The sequence below is a fragment of the Botryllus schlosseri genome, chromosome 11, assembly GCF_051294905.1.
Source record: "Botryllus schlosseri isolate E-star chromosome 11, Bs_hap1, whole genome shotgun sequence".
Taxonomy (NCBI): Eukaryota; Metazoa; Chordata; class Ascidiacea; order Stolidobranchia; family Styelidae; genus Botryllus; species Botryllus schlosseri.
In genome coordinates this window covers 2,051,767-2,074,670 of record NC_137246.1, presented here as the reverse complement: position 1 = coordinate 2,074,670, position 22,904 = coordinate 2,051,767, and the positions used below count along the sequence as shown (strand labels likewise).

The 22,904-nt window shown below is 41.2% G+C and overlaps 1 protein-coding gene across 4 annotated transcripts in view; it reads right to left on the bottom strand.

The window, feature by feature from the left end:
- The window catches only part of LOC145449805 (tRNA (32-2'-O)-methyltransferase regulator THADA-like), a 106,177-nt gene that overhangs the window by 67,349 nt on the left and 15,924 nt on the right, over positions 1-22,904 (bottom strand). For all 4 annotated transcript variants that reach the window (XM_080328235.1, XM_080328237.1, XM_080328236.1 and 1 more), the window contains 14 exons: positions 22,713-22,850; positions 21,920-22,149; positions 20,026-20,189; positions 16,282-16,391; positions 16,092-16,224; positions 15,444-15,554; positions 15,285-15,384; positions 13,625-13,742; positions 12,379-12,470; positions 11,383-11,702; positions 9,454-9,581; positions 7,455-7,543; positions 6,807-6,930; positions 6,552-6,667 (listed from right to left, as the gene is read on the bottom strand). In XM_080328235.1, coding sequence (XP_080184361.1) covers positions 6,552-6,667; positions 6,807-6,930; positions 7,455-7,543; positions 9,454-9,581; positions 11,383-11,702; positions 12,379-12,470; positions 13,625-13,742; positions 15,285-15,384; positions 15,444-15,554; positions 16,092-16,224; positions 16,282-16,391; positions 20,026-20,189; positions 21,920-22,149; positions 22,713-22,850 — 1,973 coding nt within the window. The remainder of the gene's footprint in view (positions 1-6,551; positions 6,668-6,806; positions 6,931-7,454; positions 7,544-9,453; positions 9,582-11,382; positions 11,703-12,378; positions 12,471-13,624; positions 13,743-15,284; positions 15,385-15,443; positions 15,555-16,091; positions 16,225-16,281; positions 16,392-20,025; positions 20,190-21,919; positions 22,150-22,712; positions 22,851-22,904) is intronic.

The following is a 22,904-nucleotide window of genomic DNA, read 5'->3' as shown; positions in this document are numbered from 1 at the left end:
CTATGTTTCTATGAAACCAAAGCAACTGAACGCGTTCTCTATGCACTATTTGCATTATATTTTCGTCACGGCGTGGACAGGGGCACCGCCACGCCGGCGTTCGCCGTAACACGAGAACAGTAGTACAATAACAAAATATAGTTTTCGTTGCGAAAGAGACCGCTTATATTGAACTGTAAACACACCGTACGTATACACTGGCATTTTTCATGATCGTTGATACGCACGATTTAAAATAACGCATGTTGTATGAAAATCAATGTATACTGTAGGAGAAAGCTTAGCAATGGCACGATATTGCAATGTAGAGAATTCAAATATTGTCCGGAAAAGAGCACATTTTGTCTCGTATGACATACGGCGTAATACGGGCGTAGACCACAGTTTCAGCTTTTTAAAATTAGATTAAAGTTAGAATTATAGCTACACAGATTTTTACAAATCAGACTAGAATTACAATTCTTCAATTCGCAGAACTTGGAAATTGAATGGCCATAAATGTTCGGGATTATGTCAATATGGATACATTTAGTAAACTGTATAGTGTATACGCACAAAGCTTTTAAGTGTTTAAGCTACAAGCTATGCCGTTACATAACCGCCCTATCTTTGTTTTCTGCGTCTCATCTCAACGAACCCGACCTAGTTCGTTATCGCAGCACACGCGGCTTTGATTTCGCCGCATGTGAGGACGAGAACGTGCTCACATAAAGCCATATATGTGCCAACAAAGAAACACCAGCGTAATATAGAAGAGAAGCATCAGGAGTCTTAGAATTACCAAAAAATAGCATCGTAGTTTACCAAGCCCGCGTTGACTAATCACAAATTCCGAAAACAGATTCGCGTCCTACTGTGGCGTTTCACATTTTCGCGCGGCATCATTTTTCGCGGGCTGTGCGGTCAACAGCGGCTGTAAACAGTCAAATTACGGTGAGTTATGCGACCGGGTGAGGCTATTCTGAGCGCTGTCGCGCGGGGGTCAAATATCCTGTTGTTGCGGAGTTTTGGAAAGCAATAAACGGAATTAGCACAAACTCGCCGGTGCGCGCGAGTTCATACACCCTGATAGACGCTGAGCGGCTGGAAAATTTCGAGATTTTCCTAATTGGTTATGATTAAAATTATAGCAACACAATTTTTACTATTATAATTACCGTAATTTTCCGAATATAGTGCGCCCCCATGTATAATACGCACCCTTAAAATGGCGTGTAAATTCTGGGAAAAAGCCAAAGCCAAAGCCTGCGAGGCCGGCGACGCGACAGGTCAGGCTAGCGACACACAATATCTTGCGAACGAGGCCTATTACAATTACAGATGCGATTGCTCTGGCCAACGGTTATGTCGGGCGCACCAGTCCTGTTGGAGATGCGACTGATTACGCAAGCGATTATATCTTGCGCACATGCCTCTTGTGTATGCGATTGTCAAGGCCTGCCGTTGACGCGATGAATCAACTCAACAAGGATTGCCGCGCAAGCTTGTAGTAATCAGCGACCTAATTTCGCTCGCGTAAAAACGACGTGCTGTGCAGACGACTCTCGTTAATTAGAAAAACGCTTTTCGTTAATTGGCAACACGCTTTTCTATTTGGCAACGGGGCACGGTGGCTAGAGGTGATACGCGATTGGAAACAAACATGAAGGTGTGCTTTCAAGTTTTTGATCGAGGGAGATTTTTATCAAGGCTTGCTGTACCCATGTATATTACGCACCCCCTATTTTAGGGCAAAAAATCGGTTAAATTTTGCGCATTATTCATGGAAAATTACGTGTACAATGAGATTAGATTAGACTTAGAATTATAGCTCCACAATTTCTACACATCAGATCTGAATTAGAATTATAGCTACACAGTTTTTTACAAAGTATATCAGAATAACAATTATAGCTACGCAATTTTTTCAAATTGTATTAGAATAAGAATTATATCCACACAGTGTTTACAAATTAGATTAGCATTATTACCACGCAAATTTCACCAAACCAGATGAAAATTAGAATTACTGAATCAGCGAAAACTTGGAAGTCGAATTCAGGACTGGAGAAATATACCAGAAAATCAAGTCCAGTTTATATCATATCGGAGCTGATTCTTATAAGCCCGACAATGGCGAATGCTATTTATTATCTAACTGTCTAAGAGAGCGTGGCGTACGCTCTTTGGTTCGACGTATGATGCAGAGCACATGCTCGTTTTTTTGGGAGCAATAAAAGTTTCTTTCGTGTTATCCAGGACAAACGACCTCGCCAAACAAATATGGCGCGCGGAAAAATGAAATTCCCGAAAGAATAATTTTCACATTCCACACCGTCGCAACACATGCTGACACAATGTGATGCATTGTCCTGGATATCTTCATAGAGTGTAGGCGTATATTCACCGATACGATCAGATAGTTGCGACATAACCGCCGCGAAAAGTCCCGAACATAATAATGAGTATCAAACTGCACAGTGCACATCCATCCATCCGATCATATCCGTAGAGTAAAATGGTTTGAAGTGGAAATAATTTGCCCGCTTGGATATTATGCGGACTATACAACACACTCACTTGAAACCTGAAGACCGCGCTTTTCTCGCCTACAGAAATAGCCTGGTTTTGAGACAAAACGAGAATTGAATTCGAAAGAAAACGTACCATACTGGAAGAGTTCACCTTGTCGCGATACCGTATCAGGATCAGGACACATAATTTCGAAGACTTTTAAATCCCAGGGTTTTTCACATCACTTGACTAGACTCGGTGTTTCCGGAATGAATATTGACTCGTGACTCGAAGCGATGTTTTCGAGTCAATGTCAAGTCATCAAGTATTCGATGTCGACTAAATCGCTGTACCTGTACCTGTACTACAGCGTACATTATATACTCTCGATACGTTGGTGTGATCTGTGTTACTGTTCTGGAGAGTCCTCACTGCCCATGCTCATCCTAAGTTCTTAATGATTTTCTTTTATAATTTAGGTCGAATGGATATAGTTCATTCGTTTCTATTGCTCTTTAACATATTGGAGCAGGCTTAATATGTACCTTATGGATATCGGGGTGGGTTGCATCTTTACATCATATTATTTTTCCAAATCTCTCGGGTTTCGTATTCTATCCTCTGTTTTGGTTGGCAATGACTGAGGCTGAGGCTATACATAGCAACCTACGTGTATGGCTGCATTTAAAACAATTGGTTGTTTAAAACACTTTGTTTAAAACATGTTTTAAACAGTGTTTTAGATAATATTGTGTTTTTAAGTTGCATAATTATGCCATATTTGTGTAAATACTTCCCAAAAAACATGTTGCATGAGCCTACGGACTATTACCGCCCGATATAACCAACGTATACGATATGGGATGGTTGGAACTCTCAAAATAGTCGGTTCAACAGCTTGAGCACGTAGATATTTTGCCAGAGAAGCTATATTTACCCTAGTTTTTCAATTGTCAATCTCTATCCACTATGACGTCACAATTGAATATTCATGACGCCATGGCTTTGAAAAAACATGTCTTAACCAAGAGCCTGGTTTTAAACATGTTTGTTTTAAATTGATTTTTGTTTTAACTGCAACCCTACCTACCTGGTTTAGCATTTACGCGTATGTATGAGCGATACAACCCCCTTTTGTATGCACAAGCACAATCACAGCCTAATTTTGAAATAATTCGATGTAACTTGTGACTCGAAGGCGGCGAGTTTGTCTCAACGCTAGCGGACACATACACTGATTTGCGCAAGACCTCAAACGAACTGCAAACAACGGGATTTGAACTCAGGCCGAATCAATAAAAAGTAGCGGGAAACACGAAATGAAGGTATCGTGGGAGTTGACAGTTTTCACCGATAGCAATAACATTTCTGGAGATAATAATTATTCATCGACCCTTCCTCGAAACACAAAGCGATCGCCATTTAAGGGAAAGAAACAAATTGCGTTCCGGGAAACGCGCGACTAAATACCGCCAATCCACGATCAACAGGCCGCGATACACAAAACTGATGATTTCAACACCGCAACCGTGTTTACGAATGGCCCGGATGCGCTACCGTGGAACGATGTACAAGTTCACGAGAAACGTGATCAAAACAGCGTTCCGGCGCGTGTGCACGTGAAAAGCGGCGTGTTTTGGCACGCTTTTTGATGACGCCGTTTGCGAATCGCGCAACTTTGTATTCCTGGCCGCGTGTGAATGTCGCCCGGTAAAGGGACTTCAAGGCGATGTCACACGTATTCGCGATTAATCTTGTGCACATGCACGCCATTTTTGACTCTGTGGATTTACTCGGATTATCGAAAGTGCCACAGAGGTATCACTTGGGTATCATGTCTGAGTCGTGTTCAAGTTTGTCTAGCGCTCAGCTATCGTATCTGGGATATGTTGAAGTCTTTCTAGCGCTACAGACATGAAAACATAGACATATATTACCTGAGCTACGGACATGAGAACCCAGACACATATTACCTGAGCGTTAGACAACCTTGAACACGCCCGATACATGGCCTATCTTGGAGCAGTGCTCCCCAACCTTTTTTTCATTTCGAGACGCACTTTTAATGCAAGTTCGACCGTGCGACCCACAATGACCAAACTAGTGAAAAACAGCTTATTGAGAAAAGAATCAATGTATCGCATGTAGGGTTGCATTTAAAACCAAAATCAATCTAAAACAGACCTGTTTAAAACGAGGCCCTTGTTTAAAACATGTTTTTTATTGCTTTTTTAAGCCATGGCGTAACGGATATTCAATAGTGACGTAATAGTGGATTGAGGTTGACAATTGAAAACATAGTGTGAATTTATCTGCTTTGACAGAATATCTACGTACTGTAGCTGTTGAACCGACTATTTTGAGGGTTCCACCCATCCCATATCGTATACGTAGGCTATATCGGGTGGTAATCGTCCGTAGGCTCATACAACATGTTTAGGAAATTATTTACACAATGATAGCATAATTATACAACTTTTAAAAAAAAACATTTTTTATTTAAAAAGGCCCTTGTTTAAAACACTGTTTAAGACATGTTTATACAAAGTGTTTTAAAAAACCATTTGTTTTAAATGCAACCCTAATCGTATGCACGTGCGTGCAATTTACTATCAATGCGAAAGTTGATAATTCATATTAGCTTATCAGATCAAGTCTGCGATTGATTAGCTTGACTTTCCCACTCGGAAAATATCCAGACGGGGCCTACGTAGGCCCCGATCCAGAATTACGTAAAATTGAGGTCTCGCTATTTTCGACCAACCTCCACATGTAAGATCGTTAGTATTCCTAAAGTGATTTATTTATACCTATAAAACTGCTATCATATCAAACAGAAACTTGCTGGCATTCCATAACAACCAAAAGCGGCCATTTACAGAAGTCTGTAACATTTAAAAATGGCTCTGGACAGGTCAAAATCAAATATAGCCGCAGTGCACCGCCTTAAACAGAGCTGAACACGCCCGAGACATGTTATCTGAGTGTTAGGCCTTGTCAGACACGATCGGGTGCCGGGAAACTGCTGTAAATTGCCGTCGAGAAATTCACAATAGACTCAAGCGATACAAATTGCCTCCTTAGTTCGCGCGCGTTTCTCCCGCGAGATAACGGCCGGGCGACGTCACAATCGCGAAAATTGCGACCTTTCGCCAGGCCTGATCTTTATGTGACAATGTTATCGATTTCGACAACGATTTACTCTTGTAAACAAGCCGATTTCGATCGCACTGCAAGCGCGCATCCGCGAAATTGCAGAGTAATGAGAACCGACAATGAACTCGGACCGCAATGCGGTTCAAGTGCACCATACACGTGTTAACGACACTGCGTAGCTTCCCGTTTGAGATCATTAATTAGGTTGTCGTGTGCTGAGTTGTAAAATCGCAAAATTATAACATTTTTAGCTTTTACAAAGTTCATTGCAACCAGAATGACTGAATACGCGAAAACTTGGGAATTAAATTCAATTCCGAATCAAAATGACACACACAAACATCAAGATCTTTTCGTATAGAATCAGATTTTATTCTCTGAGAGATATCTGTACACGAGGGCTGTTCAAAAATAACTTTTTTTCCGGATCCCGGGATTCACTGATTGACTGAATTGTTAGGTTGCCGAATACACACCAAATTTGGCTCAATTCCTACCAGTAGAAGCCGACGCAAAGCCAATTGAAATGTATTAATTATTATTTTAAAATTTCTTTTTTAAATGTCCAAATTTTACAGTAAACCTCATGGAATTGATGAGTTGTCTGCAAAAATGACGCAAAACGAATTTTACGCGATTCCAACCCGTAGAGGTGAAGTTATTTGAGTAATTCATTAATTATTCTTGGTTTCAATGCTATTTTTTTGCAAATTTAATACTTTGAACTGCAGTAACTTCGCTTCTACCGGTTGGAATTGAGCAAAAATTGTTTAACATCGTTCTTTTGGGAAACTTGACAATTTTATGGGGTTAGAGACATTTCACAGATTAGTTTATAATTAGATTAGTCTAATTAGCCAACTACTAAAATTATCTAGTTCTCTAAGTCTGGCCGTATGTACCTGATCGAATCTTGACAGCGTCCCGTGTATCTAACAAGGCGGAAAGAAGACAGCGTAATTTGTCGGTGTCTTTAGCAACAATAACGTTTTCCAGCAACCCCGCCGTATCGCTAGGTCTAAAACGAATTTGCGGATTATTCAGTACGCGTTCAGGGCATGATCGGTCCAAATGATCAGCTTTGCTCTCAAGGAAATAGAAAATGGAAGTTCTTCAAAACACGCGATTACGCAGCTTCAAAAAGCTGTACTTGATACCTTTCAACAACGATAACGCGTGCCGCTTTTTCCAACAGGAAAGTAAACCCGGGCAGATGGCGGGAGTCTTGAGATTCGAAAGCGTCAATCGACCACGCGACCAACTCTTCCAATTGCCGCCCGTCTAAAAGGTATAGATTGTTGCCTGTAACGGTCACAGGAACAACGCACAAACGCAGGGGTTTCCAACCAGGCGCCGAGAATTATTTCAAGGAATTCACCATCTCTCAGTCATAATCCGCTATATTTATCGTTTGATTTCATTAAAAGTGAACTCTTAAAGCTGCTAGAGACGGCAATCCGATTGAGTGTCGAGTAGAAGTTGAAAATGCTCCAACTCCGACTGCTTGAAAATCGAATTTTAACAAATTTACTTTTCGCTGACTTCGCACAATTTTCTGTAAATTCGAAAAAGTAGGTTGATTTACTCGGTAAATATATGTAATTAGCTTCTCTTCCGCGGGTTGGAATCGAGCCAAATTTGTTGTGCAACGTTTTCTCAGTCAACCTAACAGTTTGATCGAAAATCCGTTAACAATTGAAGAAAAAATATCATTTTAACAACTGTAGTGTAAGTTTCTTAATTTTTTGAAGTTTGGAAAAATAGGGGGTCACTGATTTTCCAAAGGTGTGAGAAAGGCGTCTTACCGCTGGAATCGCAATTTCCAGCAATCAGACTTCGCATCAACAACAGCAGTTCGATAGCGGCGGACCTCGTAGTCGGGCAGCCGTTTCTCCTGTGAATTGATTGCAGTATAAGGATCCTTATCGCGGGAGAACGGAAGTCGTCGAAAGGCGGGAGAATCACGTTCGAGGCGGGTCATTTGACAACGCTTCTGTCACCGCGTGTGCCGATAAGGCGATACGCGGAAAAGTTGCAATTTCTAGTACTCATGCGTGCGTTTATCACGTTCACACTCGACGACTGACCTTCGATTTCCGTGCCCACTGCATGCTGGCGGCGTAAAATCACGATATAAACGGGGTTTAGATAACAAATAGAATTACTTACCTCGCAAAAACTTGAAAATTAAATCAAATTTGGAATTACAAAGCAATACAACAGATATCATGTGCACTTCGCGTTAAATCAGAAGTCATTCAGGTCAACACGAGAATGGCAAATGTCTGTGAACCGAGCTTGACACGTTTCGTACTAAACAGATCTCCTCGGGCACATCGCGAATTGCATTAGAATTAAAATTACAGCATGGAAACATTTCACAAATCACGTTACAATTTAAGTAGAAAATAGAGGCACGTCACAAATTAGATTAAGATTAGATTACTAACAGGTCGCATTTATTATCCCAATTGGACAACTTCAATTATGACACGTAGGTGATAAGACGTATCCGCAATATATGTTGAACTCGACAAATTTCAAGACGTACCGCGCTACTTTAAAAGCTGTCGTTAGAATTAGAATTACTGAATTCGCGAAAACTGCGAAATTGGATCAAGTAGGGTTCATATCAGGTCAAAGTTCATCCTCATAAGCACGAGAATGGCAAATATCTGTACAAAAAGCTTGGTTGGTTTCGCACAACACAGTTTCGCTGTAGCATGTTCGGGAAAAGCAGAAACTAGATTAGAATTAGAGCAAAAAACACGTTTCAAAAATTAGATTAAAATTACATTACCAGCATTCATCTCTAATTAAGCTAATCACACATCTAGAATTATCTAGAGTTGTCAAAGTCCGCAACGAATCAGCGAGGGGATTATGGACTTTTGACATGCGTATGCAATGCGTATGTCCGTCGCGTGGCGTAAACACAACTACGTGTAGATCATGTAATTCGGCAGCATCAATAACTGTGTTTCCACGGGTTTCCGCTCATAAAACCAGTGTCATTAAACAATTAGCTGCAACGCACCTGTCGTTCAACACGCCTGTCGTTGATTATACTCAGGCGCAGTTCCCAAATTAGCAGTGGCGCGAAGCCTTAAACCACGCGCTCAAAGCACATAATTGATTAATATATTGATGTTGAAAATCGGCCCGAATATTATCGGCTGACACTCGTGAAGGGCCGGCTTGGACCACTAGATAATTCTAGTTGTGTAAGTAGCATAATTATAGCGAAATGTCGGTAATGAGATTCCAATCTAATTTGTGATCTAATCTAATCTAATCTAATCTAATTTGGGAAAAGCTGTGTAAGAATAATAGCGATTCTAATCTAATTTGGGAAAACTGAAACTGAAGCTAAAACAGGGGCATTCGTCAGCGACTAGTAGCGAATTGAAGAGAACAAGCTATATCAGAACTTCAGTAAACTTTTGAGTATAACCAGATGGGGTGGAAGTAGTGAGCTTCGTCAGTCAAGTCGAAGTAAATCTGTACATTTCTACTACAAGAGCCAGTACCGATTTCGAAGACATGCCAAAAATATTTCAAGTGGAAGACGAAAATCAAAGGTCTGAAAATGACTCGATTTAGTTTTCAAACAGTAGATTCGATCGAGATGTAGCTACACTTCTAGCAGACCGAAGCCCGCAATAAGGCATTGTCATGGCCCATTTCATCACGACGCTTCGAACAAAGCAGATGTAACATTCTTTATGCGATTCCGACGCTCGGACCAGATGTAAATACATATTTTCGGAATCATTGCGACAGTATCTTTCGATTAAGACGTACTCAGATGCGAGGCCGTTCAACACGCGTCGTAACTTGCATCGCGCATCGAGAACCAGCTCTTTGAAGCCATCTCGCGGCATCAGGAGACAAGATTCGTCGTCGGAGAACTTGACAAGAAGCTCTTTCACCTGTGATCGGAATATGTATTCCATGTAAACACGCCCGAGTTCGAAATAACAGCTAGAGTCTCTCAGCAGACTTGTACAATGTACATATCACCAATTTAGTTAGTTGACTGTCGACTAGCCACACGTTTTTGAGTGGCTCTAGTTGGGCATTTACAAAAAAAAATAGTCGCCGAACAACTAAAATAGACATCGTTTGGGGAGAATCGTGATACCGGTGCTGGGTGCTGCTCTTGCAGACATTGCTACCTCAGAGTCATCACTACTAACAATGGCGTATCCAAGGGGATGGGTTTCGGGGATCTAGACCCTTCCCATTTTAAACTTCAAGCCCCTTCCTCTTCTCCAGTAATTTTATAGCAGCGATGATCGATTCAGATAAAATAAAAATGAGTGAGTTGTCTCGATTGTGAATCTAGTGTTTAAGTTAATTATTTAGGAATTTTCAAAGTTCGTTACTTCTGGTTCTAGTTGGCACTATCTGTAGTTCTGGTTGCGAGTTTTCAGAAGTGAGTAGTTCTAGTTGCAGAAGCGAGTTTTGTTAATCGAGTAGTTCTAGTCTAGCTTCTAGTTTTGAAAAGTGAGTAGTTCTAGATCTAGTTGCCCCTTTTGAAAAGTGAGTAATTCTAGTTGTAGTTGGGAGTTTTGTTAAGTGAGTATTTCTAGTTCTAGTTTCTAGTTTTGAAAATTGAGTGGTTCTAGTTCTAGTTGCGACTTTTGAAGAGTGAGCAGTTTTAGTTCTAGTTGTGAGTTTGAAAAGCAAGTAGTTCTAATTCTAGTTGACACTTTTGAACAGTGACTAGTTCTAGATCTAGTTGCGAGTTTTGAAAAGTGAGCGGTTTTAGTTCTAGTTGAGAATTTGAAAAGTGAGTGGTTCCAGTTCTAGTTGCCGCTTTTGAAGAGTGAGTTGTTCTAGTTGTTGTTGGAAGTATTGAAAAAGGAGTAATTCTAGGTCTAGCTGCGAGTTTCAAATTGTGCATAATTCAAGTACTACCGTAATTTTCCAAGTATAGTACGCCCCCAAGTATAATACGCACCCTTGAGATGGCATGCAAATTCTGGAGAAAAGCCTGTACCCATGTATAGTACGCACCCTGCATTCGCAGTACAGGAATAGTTATGTTTTAGTATTCGATGTTGTCTGTTTTGCGATGTCACTGTTGAACAATCATGACGTGACAATCGCTAATCATTATACACTTAACGGCATTGTCTCTAAACGGTAGTAGATAGCAGCCAAAGCCTGCGAGGCCGGCGACGCGATAGTTCAGGCCAGCGACACATCTTGCGCACGAGACCTATTAGCTATTACAGATGCGATTGCTCAGGCCAACAGTTATGTCGTGCGCACCAGGCCTGTTGGATACGCGATTGATTACGCAAGCGATTATATCTTGCGCACATGGCGTGTTGTATATGCGATTGTTCAGGCCTGTCGTTGACGAGTTGAATTAGCGGGGATCGCCGCGCGCGCGTTCAGCAATCAATGACCTAATTTCGCTCGCGTACAAACGGCAAACTAACTCAACAAGAGATCGTGTGCTGTGCAGACGACTTGCTAATCGATAGCCCGTCACTGATAACACGAATGACTGGGCACGATGGCTGAAAGTGATGCGCGATTGGAAGCAAACATGAGGTTGTGATTTCAAGTTTTTTTATCGCGAGAGATTTTTTCAAGGCTTGTTGCGCTCCTGTATAATATGCAGCGGTAAAATTTTGTGCATTATACATGGAAAATTATGGTAGTTCTAGTTGTGCATTTTGTAACTCTAGAAGTTTTTCCAGGTCTGGCTGTACCCACTTGCAGCAATCCTCCGTGGATCCTATTCTGACGCGACGACTTCGCCTGGGCTTTGCTACCATACGCCATTTCAAAGTCCGCCACCAAATTGTCACAGCAACACGCCACCGTGTCCCGGCACTGGTCCCAAGCCACGACGCTCGCCAGCGCTACGGAAGCCGCCACCCGGGACTTATAGACCGCGGTGGCGCGGCATTTCATCAGAAACGGCACGAAACGGGATAGGCTGGTGTTGGTTGCTGTCGGTAAGGTAGAGGGAAACACCCGCGATAAGAGAAGTAGGATTGGGTGCAGGATGGGGTCCAGAGCGTGATGCCCCCCTGCAATAGACGGAAAGTTGAGGTTATGAAATAGCAGTGTTTATTTTCGTACTAAAAAAATAATCCCTCATTATTAGATTATCATTACTCGAGTTAGCATCCATAGATCAGATTCAAAATGCAGCTTTGTCTAATAGTGTCTAAGACAGTGATTCCCGCATTGGGCGCCTTGGCACAGTAGTGTGCCACCACAGAGTCTCAGGTGTGCCGCGATGGAGTCCTTCTGGAATTATTGGAAAATGACAGTATAATATTAACCTAATTGAAGATAAGGCATGCACACAAGCAGACAGGCATATCCTACTTCAAATCGGTCAAATTGCTTCAACAGCTGATAAATAAGCGGTGTGTGAACATATTTTGTTTTCGCTTTGACTAAAATTAAAGACTGTAACATAGAGACACTGTTTAGAAAACGACGAAATGCGGGTATCTTTGTCAACAATTAAACTTAGTTTCGGTCGAATATGTGTTTGTATGAACAAGCATAGCCATCGCATTACCGCATGAATGGATTTTTGAGCAACTTTTTAGTAAGTGTGTCGTGACACTTATCACATTCCTAGTGAGCCACAAGCCGAAAAAGTTAGGGAACCACTGGTCTTAGAACAAATCGGTTCCCTAAGAATGACTCATTCGCAAGACACCAGCAGCGCACAGTTGTTAACATCCTTACCCAAATCCAAATTCGCGATGATCTTTTCCAAGCATTCGGTCAAAAACGAATGAAGACCAGGCAGTCTTGAAAAAAACTCATTTCCAGACAACCTTTAACAACAACATAGAAATCAGCAACGTAAATTAGCAATGGTCATTAGCAATCTGGCGTACATCACTGGGGTTGGGCAAATTCGTGTACCGTAGCTGAGTAATTCGATTATTAGGATACAAGTCTAGTGGAGCATTACTCCTTATGATGCCTTAACAGCATGGTTGCCATGGACAGTGCTACTATGTACCTTTTATGCGACCACAGAGAATATAATGCCAGTTGTAAATCACATTAAAAATTATTTGTTATTTCTTCGATCATACCTATTTCACTTCTTGAAAATGCCTTAGATAATCATGACTTCAGAGACATTCCATTTACGCTAACGTGCATAGCTTTTTACTACATGTTTCGTATGCTGAGATACAACCAATCGAGGTTTACAGCCTTCCGTACGGTAGTGCAAAATAGTGTCAAAACTATAACTCTTGGAGTCACCATATTTTGAGATCCGTGAAAGAGGACAGTTTTTACTAGTTACAAAAGAAATAATAGACGACAAGAAAACGGGCGATTTGAAGAAATTTTACAGGAAATATTATTGGTTTGACTAAAAACAAACAGACAAAAAATGTGTGTGTTTTTCCAACTCGAATCCCAAAAAAAAACAGACACTGCGTAAATTCAGTCGGAGCCGGCCTATTTTTTAGTCAATCTGTACATTGTACAATCGCCAGGATGTCAAAGCTATAAAAGAGGTCAAATCGTCCAAAAGCAGGACGTTTGGGACTTTTCAGAGGACATTTTCGATTTCTTTAAAAAGGAGGTCAAATTTCCCTAAAGGAGGTTGCATGGTAAACCTATCTTAGCGGCATCATCATTTGATTAAAATTTTTATCAAATCAAAACTCCATACAATTGCGATATAATGAAAAGATAGGAGAGTGCTGAAACGACTTGGAGTAGTCTTTTAATCAGACGCCCACCTTGGCCTACAACATGATCATGTCAGGATTTCAGTTTTACCGGGCAGGTTTGAATCAGGACTCAGGTGAACTGTGATGCTAAACCTCCCACAGTGAATAAAGACGGACATTAAAAACATCTTCAAGATATTCAAAATCTTAAAGCTCTCTCAAGATAGCAGAGGCAACTAATCAAACTTTGTTATCAGGAATTGCGCAAAGACACACTACATGCATTGCAATACCTATTCTTCAAAGACAAAGTGTCGAGCTTGTCTCTTTTGACTCCGAAAACTCTGGTGAACAGTGCGGAAAACAAGAGGGTCGATGAATTCCTGACGGCCCAAGTGGTGGAATTGAAGCCTGGAACGCAAAATTTGAAAATAAGCCACTTCTCTGTGAGACTTACAAATACGAAGCAGAGTCGGACGAAGCAGTAATTTTAGGTGTTCGAGTTCAAGTCAGGGTTGTAAACAAGTCGCAAGGTTCCGAGTCACAAGTCAATCTCACTTTTATAGTTTTGACTCGAGTCAAGTCGAGCCGTTTGCAATACACCACCGAGTCAAGTCCGAGTTCAAGTCAGCTAGTAGCTCAAAGTAAGTCAAAGTCCCTGTTCAGTTTATCAGTTCAATCTGGTTGAACCCACTTTTTTTCAACTCTGCTCAAGTGATATAGAATGGCTCGCATTCATTATGTCGTCATTTTCCTCAGTCTTAACAGTTTCTGGCCCTATTTTCCAAATATCAGGACTGATAGACGAAATACCAACCATGTGGTGACTTTACTGTTTTTTGAAGTTACAATGTCTTGGCCGTCCTAGTCCCGAGTCATGCATAATGACTCGAGTTCAAGTCGAGTAAAAATACGAATTGACTAGAGTCAAGTCGAGTCACCAAAAAATCACGACTCGAGTCATTACAGCCCAGCCGCGGCCTCTACGAAATTTGAAAAGTGGCCCGCGACGCGTTTTAAGTTTTCGATCCCTGGATTAGGGTAGAGTTTGGCATTAGGATATATATACCGTAAGTGTTGATTTGGCGGTTAGGGCGGGGGCAGGGTAAGTTCTGGGACTGCGAAACCACATGCCAAAGTGACGCTGACCGGTGTTTTTTCATTGTTTCGCATGCTCATATGTACATTACCATCATACAGGGCCTGAATCTTCCAGTTTGCGATGGCAACTGTGCAAATTAAAATGTCACCTATTTTTCCAAAAATTATATTCTACTTGACAAAATCTGGTTAAATGGAGGTAGACAAAATTTGCTCGAGTACTTCAAAAAGGGTAAAAGTACTTTGAAACTGACCCCTAGTGTTGTTCAATAATAATTTTTTTCCCGGATTCGGGGATTCACTGATTAAGTTGTTAAGATGCCTGAAAAAAACGCTGCACACCAAATTTGGTTTGATTCCGACTGGCAGATGTGAACGGTCGGAAGCTTGAAATTTTTGAATTTATAATAAAAAATTAAAAAATTCAAATGTCACTGTCAACCCCAAGAAATTGCTGAGTTGTCTAAAAAACGATGCAAACAAATTTGACGCAATTCCAACCAATAAAAGCGAAGTTATTGGAGTTTTTCAATCATAATTCTGAGATTAGCCAACATCCAGGCTATTTTTCCTAATCCAAAATTTTCAACTGCAATAAATTTGCTTCTACAAGTTGGAAGTGAGCAAAAATGGTGAAGCATCGTTCTTTTAGACAACTTAACAATTTCATGGCTTGGAAAGTAAAATTTGAAGAAAAAAAAATCAAACTTTTCACACTCCCCTGCAGCCACATTTGCCAAATTTGGTGTGCAGCGTTTTTAAGGCAACCTAATATTTTAATCAGTGAATCCCCGGAATCCGAAGAAAAAAAAATCCCAGTGACCACCTCTACTCTGAAGTCATAATACAAACCAGTCAAAGCGGCCATGATACACTGTGACACGTAGGGAAATATTTCTTCTCCGAGAGAGGAGTCCTTCACCAACCCTCGCAGAATATTCAATGCATGTACCTGCGGCAAAATACAATAGTTTACAACTGTACCTTCAAGATACACTGGCACATTGTCACCTTTGAAATGATCGCTTTTTCGCCAGGCCTTTGCGAGAGGTTGACCAGAGTCGACATGACGTGTTGCAGGCACCCCCTACCACGTGCGCTTTTATTGCCGCTCAGCAACGCCTTGAGATAACACATATGTGTCATAATACAAAAAGTACATGGCAGATTTATTTTATCTAATCAATCAATATGTCTCACCCATCAATCAATTTGCCGTTCCATGTAACGACAATGACCAATAACTGCTGGTTTGCATTGTACATCAATACCCAGGTGGAAAACCAAACAGTGTCATGTCCATTTTCGGAAATATTTGGGCATAAACCAGTTTTGTTTTCAATTCAACTTGAAAATTAAAGTTCATTAGAAATCCATGCTTCTTAAGAACATGGAGCCCGGTTAAAACGAAAGATCTATGACCAAATAGTGATAGAAAAAAGTCAAAATTTCCAAAAATGGACATACCGTAACACTGTTTGGTTTTCCTGCAACGGTTTGGTCTGAAATTCATTGACCATCCATAAAAGAAGAAATGAGGGAAGGTCACTAGTCAACGTCACAAATATGACAAACGAGGAACTAATAGTATCCAAACTATAAGTCTCGTTGATTAATCAACTCTTAGTGTACCCAGCCTTATATACGCCACGAACAGACCTGCATGAAAAATGGTAAACCCGCACTGCGTCTGGTGGCGCACAGTTCTTTCGACTTTTGCTGATCTTGGATATCGGCTAACGTGTCTTCAATCCATTTTTCCGGTATACAGCTCAACTCGGGGTGCTTATTGCTGTAAAATACGTTGTTTTCTTATCCGTGGCTCGAAGGAAATGCGGAAGTATCTTACTTCCAAAGTCTTGGGCAGTATGCTTTGAAGACATAGTAGGTGATTTCGAAAGCTCCACGATGTCGCGCTTCCCGTAGCTGGGTGCGTAAGTGCTCGCCAATTGCCTTCAGCTACATAAAATGAGATGAGTCGCCAATAATCATTGTGGCTTTACATTTTTTCTACCGTGGACCCCCAACCACAAAATTTGGGAAGCTAATTACTAGAAAACGATTATCACATGTCAATGCCCCATATGTCTAGTTGTTACCTAAGAAACCAACAAAAAAGGTCATTAAAGGGGGGGGCACTGCACTCTAAAAATGATGTGGTCTCAAATTGAAGGGCAAAACGAAAGAAAAATTTTGGCCGCATCCGTTTTCTTCAGAACGCCATCATAATGGAGCTGCAATGTATTGAAATTTCCACAGATGCATCACGCTCCAGCAGTCACGCAGAGATCGAACTTTATATAGTTGTCAGCCGACGTTATGAAGGAAATATGTCGTACACGCCAAGTTGGTTTAGATACCGCGTTCAACGGAAGATGTCCACATTGTCCAGTCAGGAGATTTATGTCAAAATCGGGCCTAGTGTATTCTATTTCCTTCATAACATCGGCTGGCCACTATATAAAGTTTGATCTCTGCGTGACTTCTGGAGCATGATGCATCTGTGGAAATTTCAATACATTACAGCTCCATTACGGTGACGCTCTGAAGAAAACGGCGGCGGCCAAAATTTTTCTTTCGTTTTGCCCTTCAATTTGAGACCACATCATTTTTAGAGTGCAGTGCCCCTTTAATTTCACTTATAAGCTGTGCGTGAGCGCTGAAAATGAGACAAAACAGTCAAAAATGAGGAAAGGTTTTATAAAGGGCAATGTAGTTTTACAGCTGCAGTTTCAGCGTAAGGCCGTAACACCGAGAGAACCGAAACACTCAACAGAATGTTTATTCATCCCATTTACATGTAGGAATTATACACTCAGTCCAGGAAAAGGAAATCCACATAGTAGCCAGGAGAGAGATGCAGGAAAAAGACAAGGGATGACTTACTCGAAGTAGGACACGCTACTGTACGCATAACAATGCTGTTAGCATCACATAAATTGATGAGAGAGATCATTCAGCGTTCACGAATACCTAAATTTTAGAAAAGTCCACCGCTCAAATCAAATAACCTAAACGATGGGTCAATCCGAAACCGAGCCCATCCGATGACAAAATCTAACAATACAAACGGACACTTGCAATCCAAAACGCAAATGCCACAAAATCGCGTGCTTGAGACTCAGGAATTGTAGCATATCAATGCATCATGAACGCCATAAAACCAAATAAGCTGATCGTGAAATTGAACGGAATTAGCTCATATCACTTCAAGTGAGATTACATTGCTTAATGCTTAGCTCAGGGTTTTTCAAACTTTTTTAGACACGCCCCACTTGATGATACTGAAAATTTTAGCGCCTCCAGCCACACCTTCACCGTCAAAAAATTATTTGAAAAAACAACCAGAATGTTTGCAATCTCAACCAGTGGCGTATCCAGGGGGGGTTTTAGGGGGTCGGAACCCCCCCCTTTTCAAAATCCTAAAAATTGATGTAAAATATAGCCTCTAATATTTGCTAATTTATTAGTTCAACATATTCGTTATTACGTATGAGAAGGCGAACATGGCGTGTTAATGTTATTTAAGGGGACTAAAACCCCTGCCAAACCTTGGAATCATGCGCCGAATTAGTCGAAAGGATAAAATAGGTCATTATATTTCGCTAATTCCATACGAATTCTGCGCTTGTTCAGCTACAATTCAGCTGTGGCAGTAGGTGACGTTCTCAACTTTCTTCCCTCGATTTCTCTCTCGCCTTGCTAAAACGAGAGACGCATTTTTGGAAAATCTAATCTTAATTGGCCGACGCGATACGTAATTGCAAAGACGCAGTTGTCGGCAATCAACATCGCCCGCGAATTCGCTGCACCTGCTCGCCTTGAAATCCTAATTAAGAATTGCACAGCGTGTTGATTGATCAGCGAGACGCAGACACGACGGCACCAGTACGACAATGCTATTCTCAAATCCACATTGTCTTCGCGATTATTGGCGAGAAATGGCCTACGATTGACCTTCACATATCAAAATACAAGCCTAGCAATCCACGTTCCCGATTGTTAGGTGGCTTGCAGGCGTTCAAATACAGGCCTGTGTTGTCGCTGAACGGGAGAATTGAGTAGGCCTAGTAGTAAAGTTAACCTAATTATTGGCTGTCAAGTTTCTCTGCTGATCAAGTTATTATCCCAGTGTGTACTCTGTATTAATTGACTGACTTGCGTACTTGCAATTAAGGTCTAATTACCTTCGCGCGTACTACACGCTCAGCCGTACGGCTAGTAAGGCCATCGAAAGAAAAGCACACATTCGTGTACGACGTTCACTGTTCACACCACACCTCTCTGTGGCGATTGCTATCGCCCTCGTTTATGCTACCGCCTTATTCCGCGCTTGTTCGTCCGCTGCGATACTACCGACTGTGCGTATAATATCGTCAAAACCCAACAAAATCGCGCATCTCTGGCCGGAACTAGGCGCTTGAAGACGGGCGGCGTTTGCTGGCTCATGACTAAATGTGAGCAATTACGAATTTCTTTCAATCATACCGTAAAAGAAACGCGATTTTCAGGTAATGTCTGTATCGTATTCGTACATCTCCCACTCACCGCAAATCTCTTTTTATTATTAAACTATACAATATCGTAAATATTCGCCATGGCGTGGAGATGAGTGATTGTAATGATGACGTCATAATAGCCAATTTTGTAACGCAAACCCCCCCCCCCTTTTTTCGCGCTCTGGATACGCGCCTGATCTCAACGTATAGTGTGATTGCATGGTAAGTTTTGTTTTGAGTGCTGACAAATTTCTCAAATATGAAATTCAGACTCTACACGGAGCAATAACCGTGAGCTGAAGGTGAATCCAGCTGAGTGCAAAAAATTTCCAGTTTACTGTATTGTTGACTGTAGTTCGTACCGTAGCATACAGATATTTTAGCGATTTTGGTGTCCAACTCTTTCTATCACCCCCACTTGAGCCTATCCAATTGCTTGGAGAGCATTAGCTTGACCAATCGCGCGGACCGCATGACATTAAAACTTGTTGCTTTTTCATGGGACAAACAATACTGCTCTACGGGAGAGTGCTTTCGGGCTGCCTTGAAATGAGCCTCCTCATAGTGGCGTTCTACAAAATGTGTCCCAATTGAGAATACTCGGAGAGGCTACTCCAACGCCGCAAGCCACTCAGATCTTTGTTTCTCAGATTCAACAGACATATTATACATGGCATATGACATGACCTCAAACAAGGAAGTATCTTATTCCTCCATAACTTTGCGCCGTTCTACAAACTCTGCACAGATCCTTTACCGATATGCCATAATTGCATCAGATAACAGCTACCCGTATGCACCAGTTAATCTTAATTCAGAGACGGCTTCTGAACGGTGTACGGTTCGGTTCAATCACAATCCAGCATGGTAGGACGCAATTATGACATTTAAAATCATGACATATTTAGGATACCGTAATTGCCGCTGTTGAAACTATTTTTCAGCACAAACTAAACTCATTCTAAGTTCAAGACACATCATTTCTCTCAGACGGCCTTGCGCCCCCATTCAGATGCTTTCACGCTCCCCATTTTGAGAACCACTGGCTCAGCTCAAAAGAGCACTTTGAGACCAAGACAAAAATAATATTTCACCTGTTTCCAAGAGACAATTCCATCACATTCGACGGCTGACGAATCGAGCGGAAAATGCACAGAAGTCAATTCTTGCAAAAGTAGCGAGGATTCTTTAGCGCTTCTCCAGCAGCACACCAAGATCTGCTGCGATACGGTTCGGGTGACGCATTCGTCGTGATGGTCTGAAATGAATCATTGGTAACCTGACCGCGTGACAATGTCAGTTATTCATATTACGATAATGTCAGTGTGACAGAAAATAATCCATAAAAGTGGTTATTGTACGCTCGAAAAAGCATTTGCTATAACCAGGGCTCGCCAACCTATTGGAAACCCAGAGTTACTTCTTGGGTAGCGATTATTGCCTCTTTTAGGAGGATTTGTCCTCTTTTCTTAGGAAAACGGAATGGTTCTCAGAGGTCGCACAAATGACCTCTTTTTTCATTTCGAGTTGGTCGCTTATACTTACGAGACATTTAGGCGAGAAGTTGTATTTATTTACAAAGAATTGCTGTAGTAGCCATGAAACATGCTGAACTGCTGGTTTAAGAAAGGTTTTCCGACAAATTTAGGGTTATCATATTCTGAGATCCAAAAAAGAGAACCCATTTTACAAGTCACAAAACATGAAGTGCTTTTTGGAGGTAGAGAACTTCTTGATATCGAAATGAAGCCGAATTTTTCGGCTGACACTCGTCAGGGGTAATCGTCAGCAACTAGTAGAGAATAGGAAAGAACATCGTCACAAGCTTGAAATTTGGAATAAAAGAGCGTTCAATGTACTATTTTTAGATGATACACGAACTCGTTTTGTTGATACAGCCTTGGCTGGTGTATTTTGATAAAAGTCGACTCCAAGGCACACAAATGAAAGTGTGAACGGCCCCTCCCGAGGCCGCGATATCTGCTGTCTTGATAATTTTTCGCACAAACGGGATTATCTAACAGATTCTTGCCAATGGCAGAATTTATGGCCATTGATTGGAACACATCAGCCTTGAGGGGGTGAGTCATGGGTGAGCTTTACACCGAGAGTGATGAACGTGTTTTAATAAATTAAGGGACATGCTGGTTTATATAAGTGCACTGTGATTGTGGCTACGTGGGAAGAACGTCAAAGCGTCTGCAGGAAGGCATAAACCAGCATGCCCCTAGGTTTATTAAAATTTTTAAAATTTTAAATTTTACTGCTAATATTAATGGATTATTTGAAAAAGTCAACTGCCAAAAGACCCGTACCCACGTATAATCGGTTAGGGCTGACCTCGTTTTTAGTCAACCTTGCTGTCGAAAATCCAGACTTCAAGTCTATTATGGAATTTTTTACCTGTCTCTGTACAATCGCCCCAAACTCAAAGCTACAAAGGAGAACGAATTGCGAAAAAGGCGGACATTTGGGCGTCCTCGGACATTTTACATTTCAAATGCTAAAGAAGAACATACAGTAACCCTGGACAAATTGCCCTACCAGTCACGTTTTTTCTGGAGCAACTTCAAACTTAACAGACCTGTAGGATCAGTTGCATCACTTACTAGCATCTTGATGGTACTATATAATTTCAATGATATTTCGTGTAAACAGCTTCACGAACTTTTTTAAAACGTTCATTTCTTATCGGCAAAAGTTAAGGGAGCTGTATAGTATTCATGGACTTTAATCTGAAAAATTGATTCAATATTTTTTAGCGTTTTTCTAATTTTTGGTTTGCTTTTTATTCAACTTTTTGCCTGCAACTACCCAGGAAATATTAAACATCATCAAACCCAAACGTAGCAATTATACTTTTGTTTAACTTGCCGACGAAAATATAACCTTTTTTTGTAATCAAATCATCGTTTCTAGCCATAACAATAGATCTTAGAAGAGTTCAGATCAGTCATATTTTCCAGAAGATTAAAAATCAGCACAAACCTATCCCGTCCCCGATTACAAGCGACTTGACGATTTCCGGCAATTCATTCCACGCATCGTCCGACCCGACATGAACCTCATCGGCACCGGTCCGGTCCACCTCTGGCAAATGTCCTTCCGGAGACACACTTCCCACGACAGGCAGGACCGTCGCGGACACGTCAAAGCAAGTAGATATTACGTCAGAAACCAAATCCCTCCATTTTCTCCGGTTACTTTCAGACATGTCCCTTCAAGATCAACATCGAGACATTGAATATATATATTCATTTTGAAATAAACGCACATATTAGAATTAGAATTATGGCTACACAATATTTCCAAATTAGATTCGAATTATAATTGCAGCTATACAGCAGGGTTATAACAAAGTCACAAGGTTCTGAGTCACAAGTCAATCTCACTTTTATAGTTTTGACTCGAGCCAAGTCAAGTCATTTTCAATTTGCCGCCGAGTCAAGTCCAAGTCAGCTAGCAGAGGGTCGAGTCCGAGTCCTAGTACACTGTTTAATTTTCAGTTCATTCCGGTTCAACCCACTTTTTCAACTCTGCTTGATTGATATAGAATGGCTCGCATTCATAATTTAGTCATTTTCCTCGGTCTTAACATTTCTGGCCCTATTTTCCAAGAATCTGGACTGATAGACGAAATACCAATCATGTGATAAATTTACTATTCTTCGAAGTTACAATGAAATTCTGTCTTGGCCGTCCTAGTCTTGAGTCATATGACTTGGTTCGAGTCATGCTCAATGACTCGAGTACAAGACAAGTCAACACAAAAAGCACTTACTCAAACTGTGCGTTCTGAAGCAGCGTTTTCAGGCAGTGCATCAATCCGTACATCGGAGATGCAATGGCGGCGTAATAGAGGCTTTTTTTCGCAGAAGAAATATCATCTTTCAGTATGCTGAGAACATCTTTGCATATTCTGAATAAGGATATAGCTTCAATTGTCTGTTACAGCATGATTAATGCCGACGGG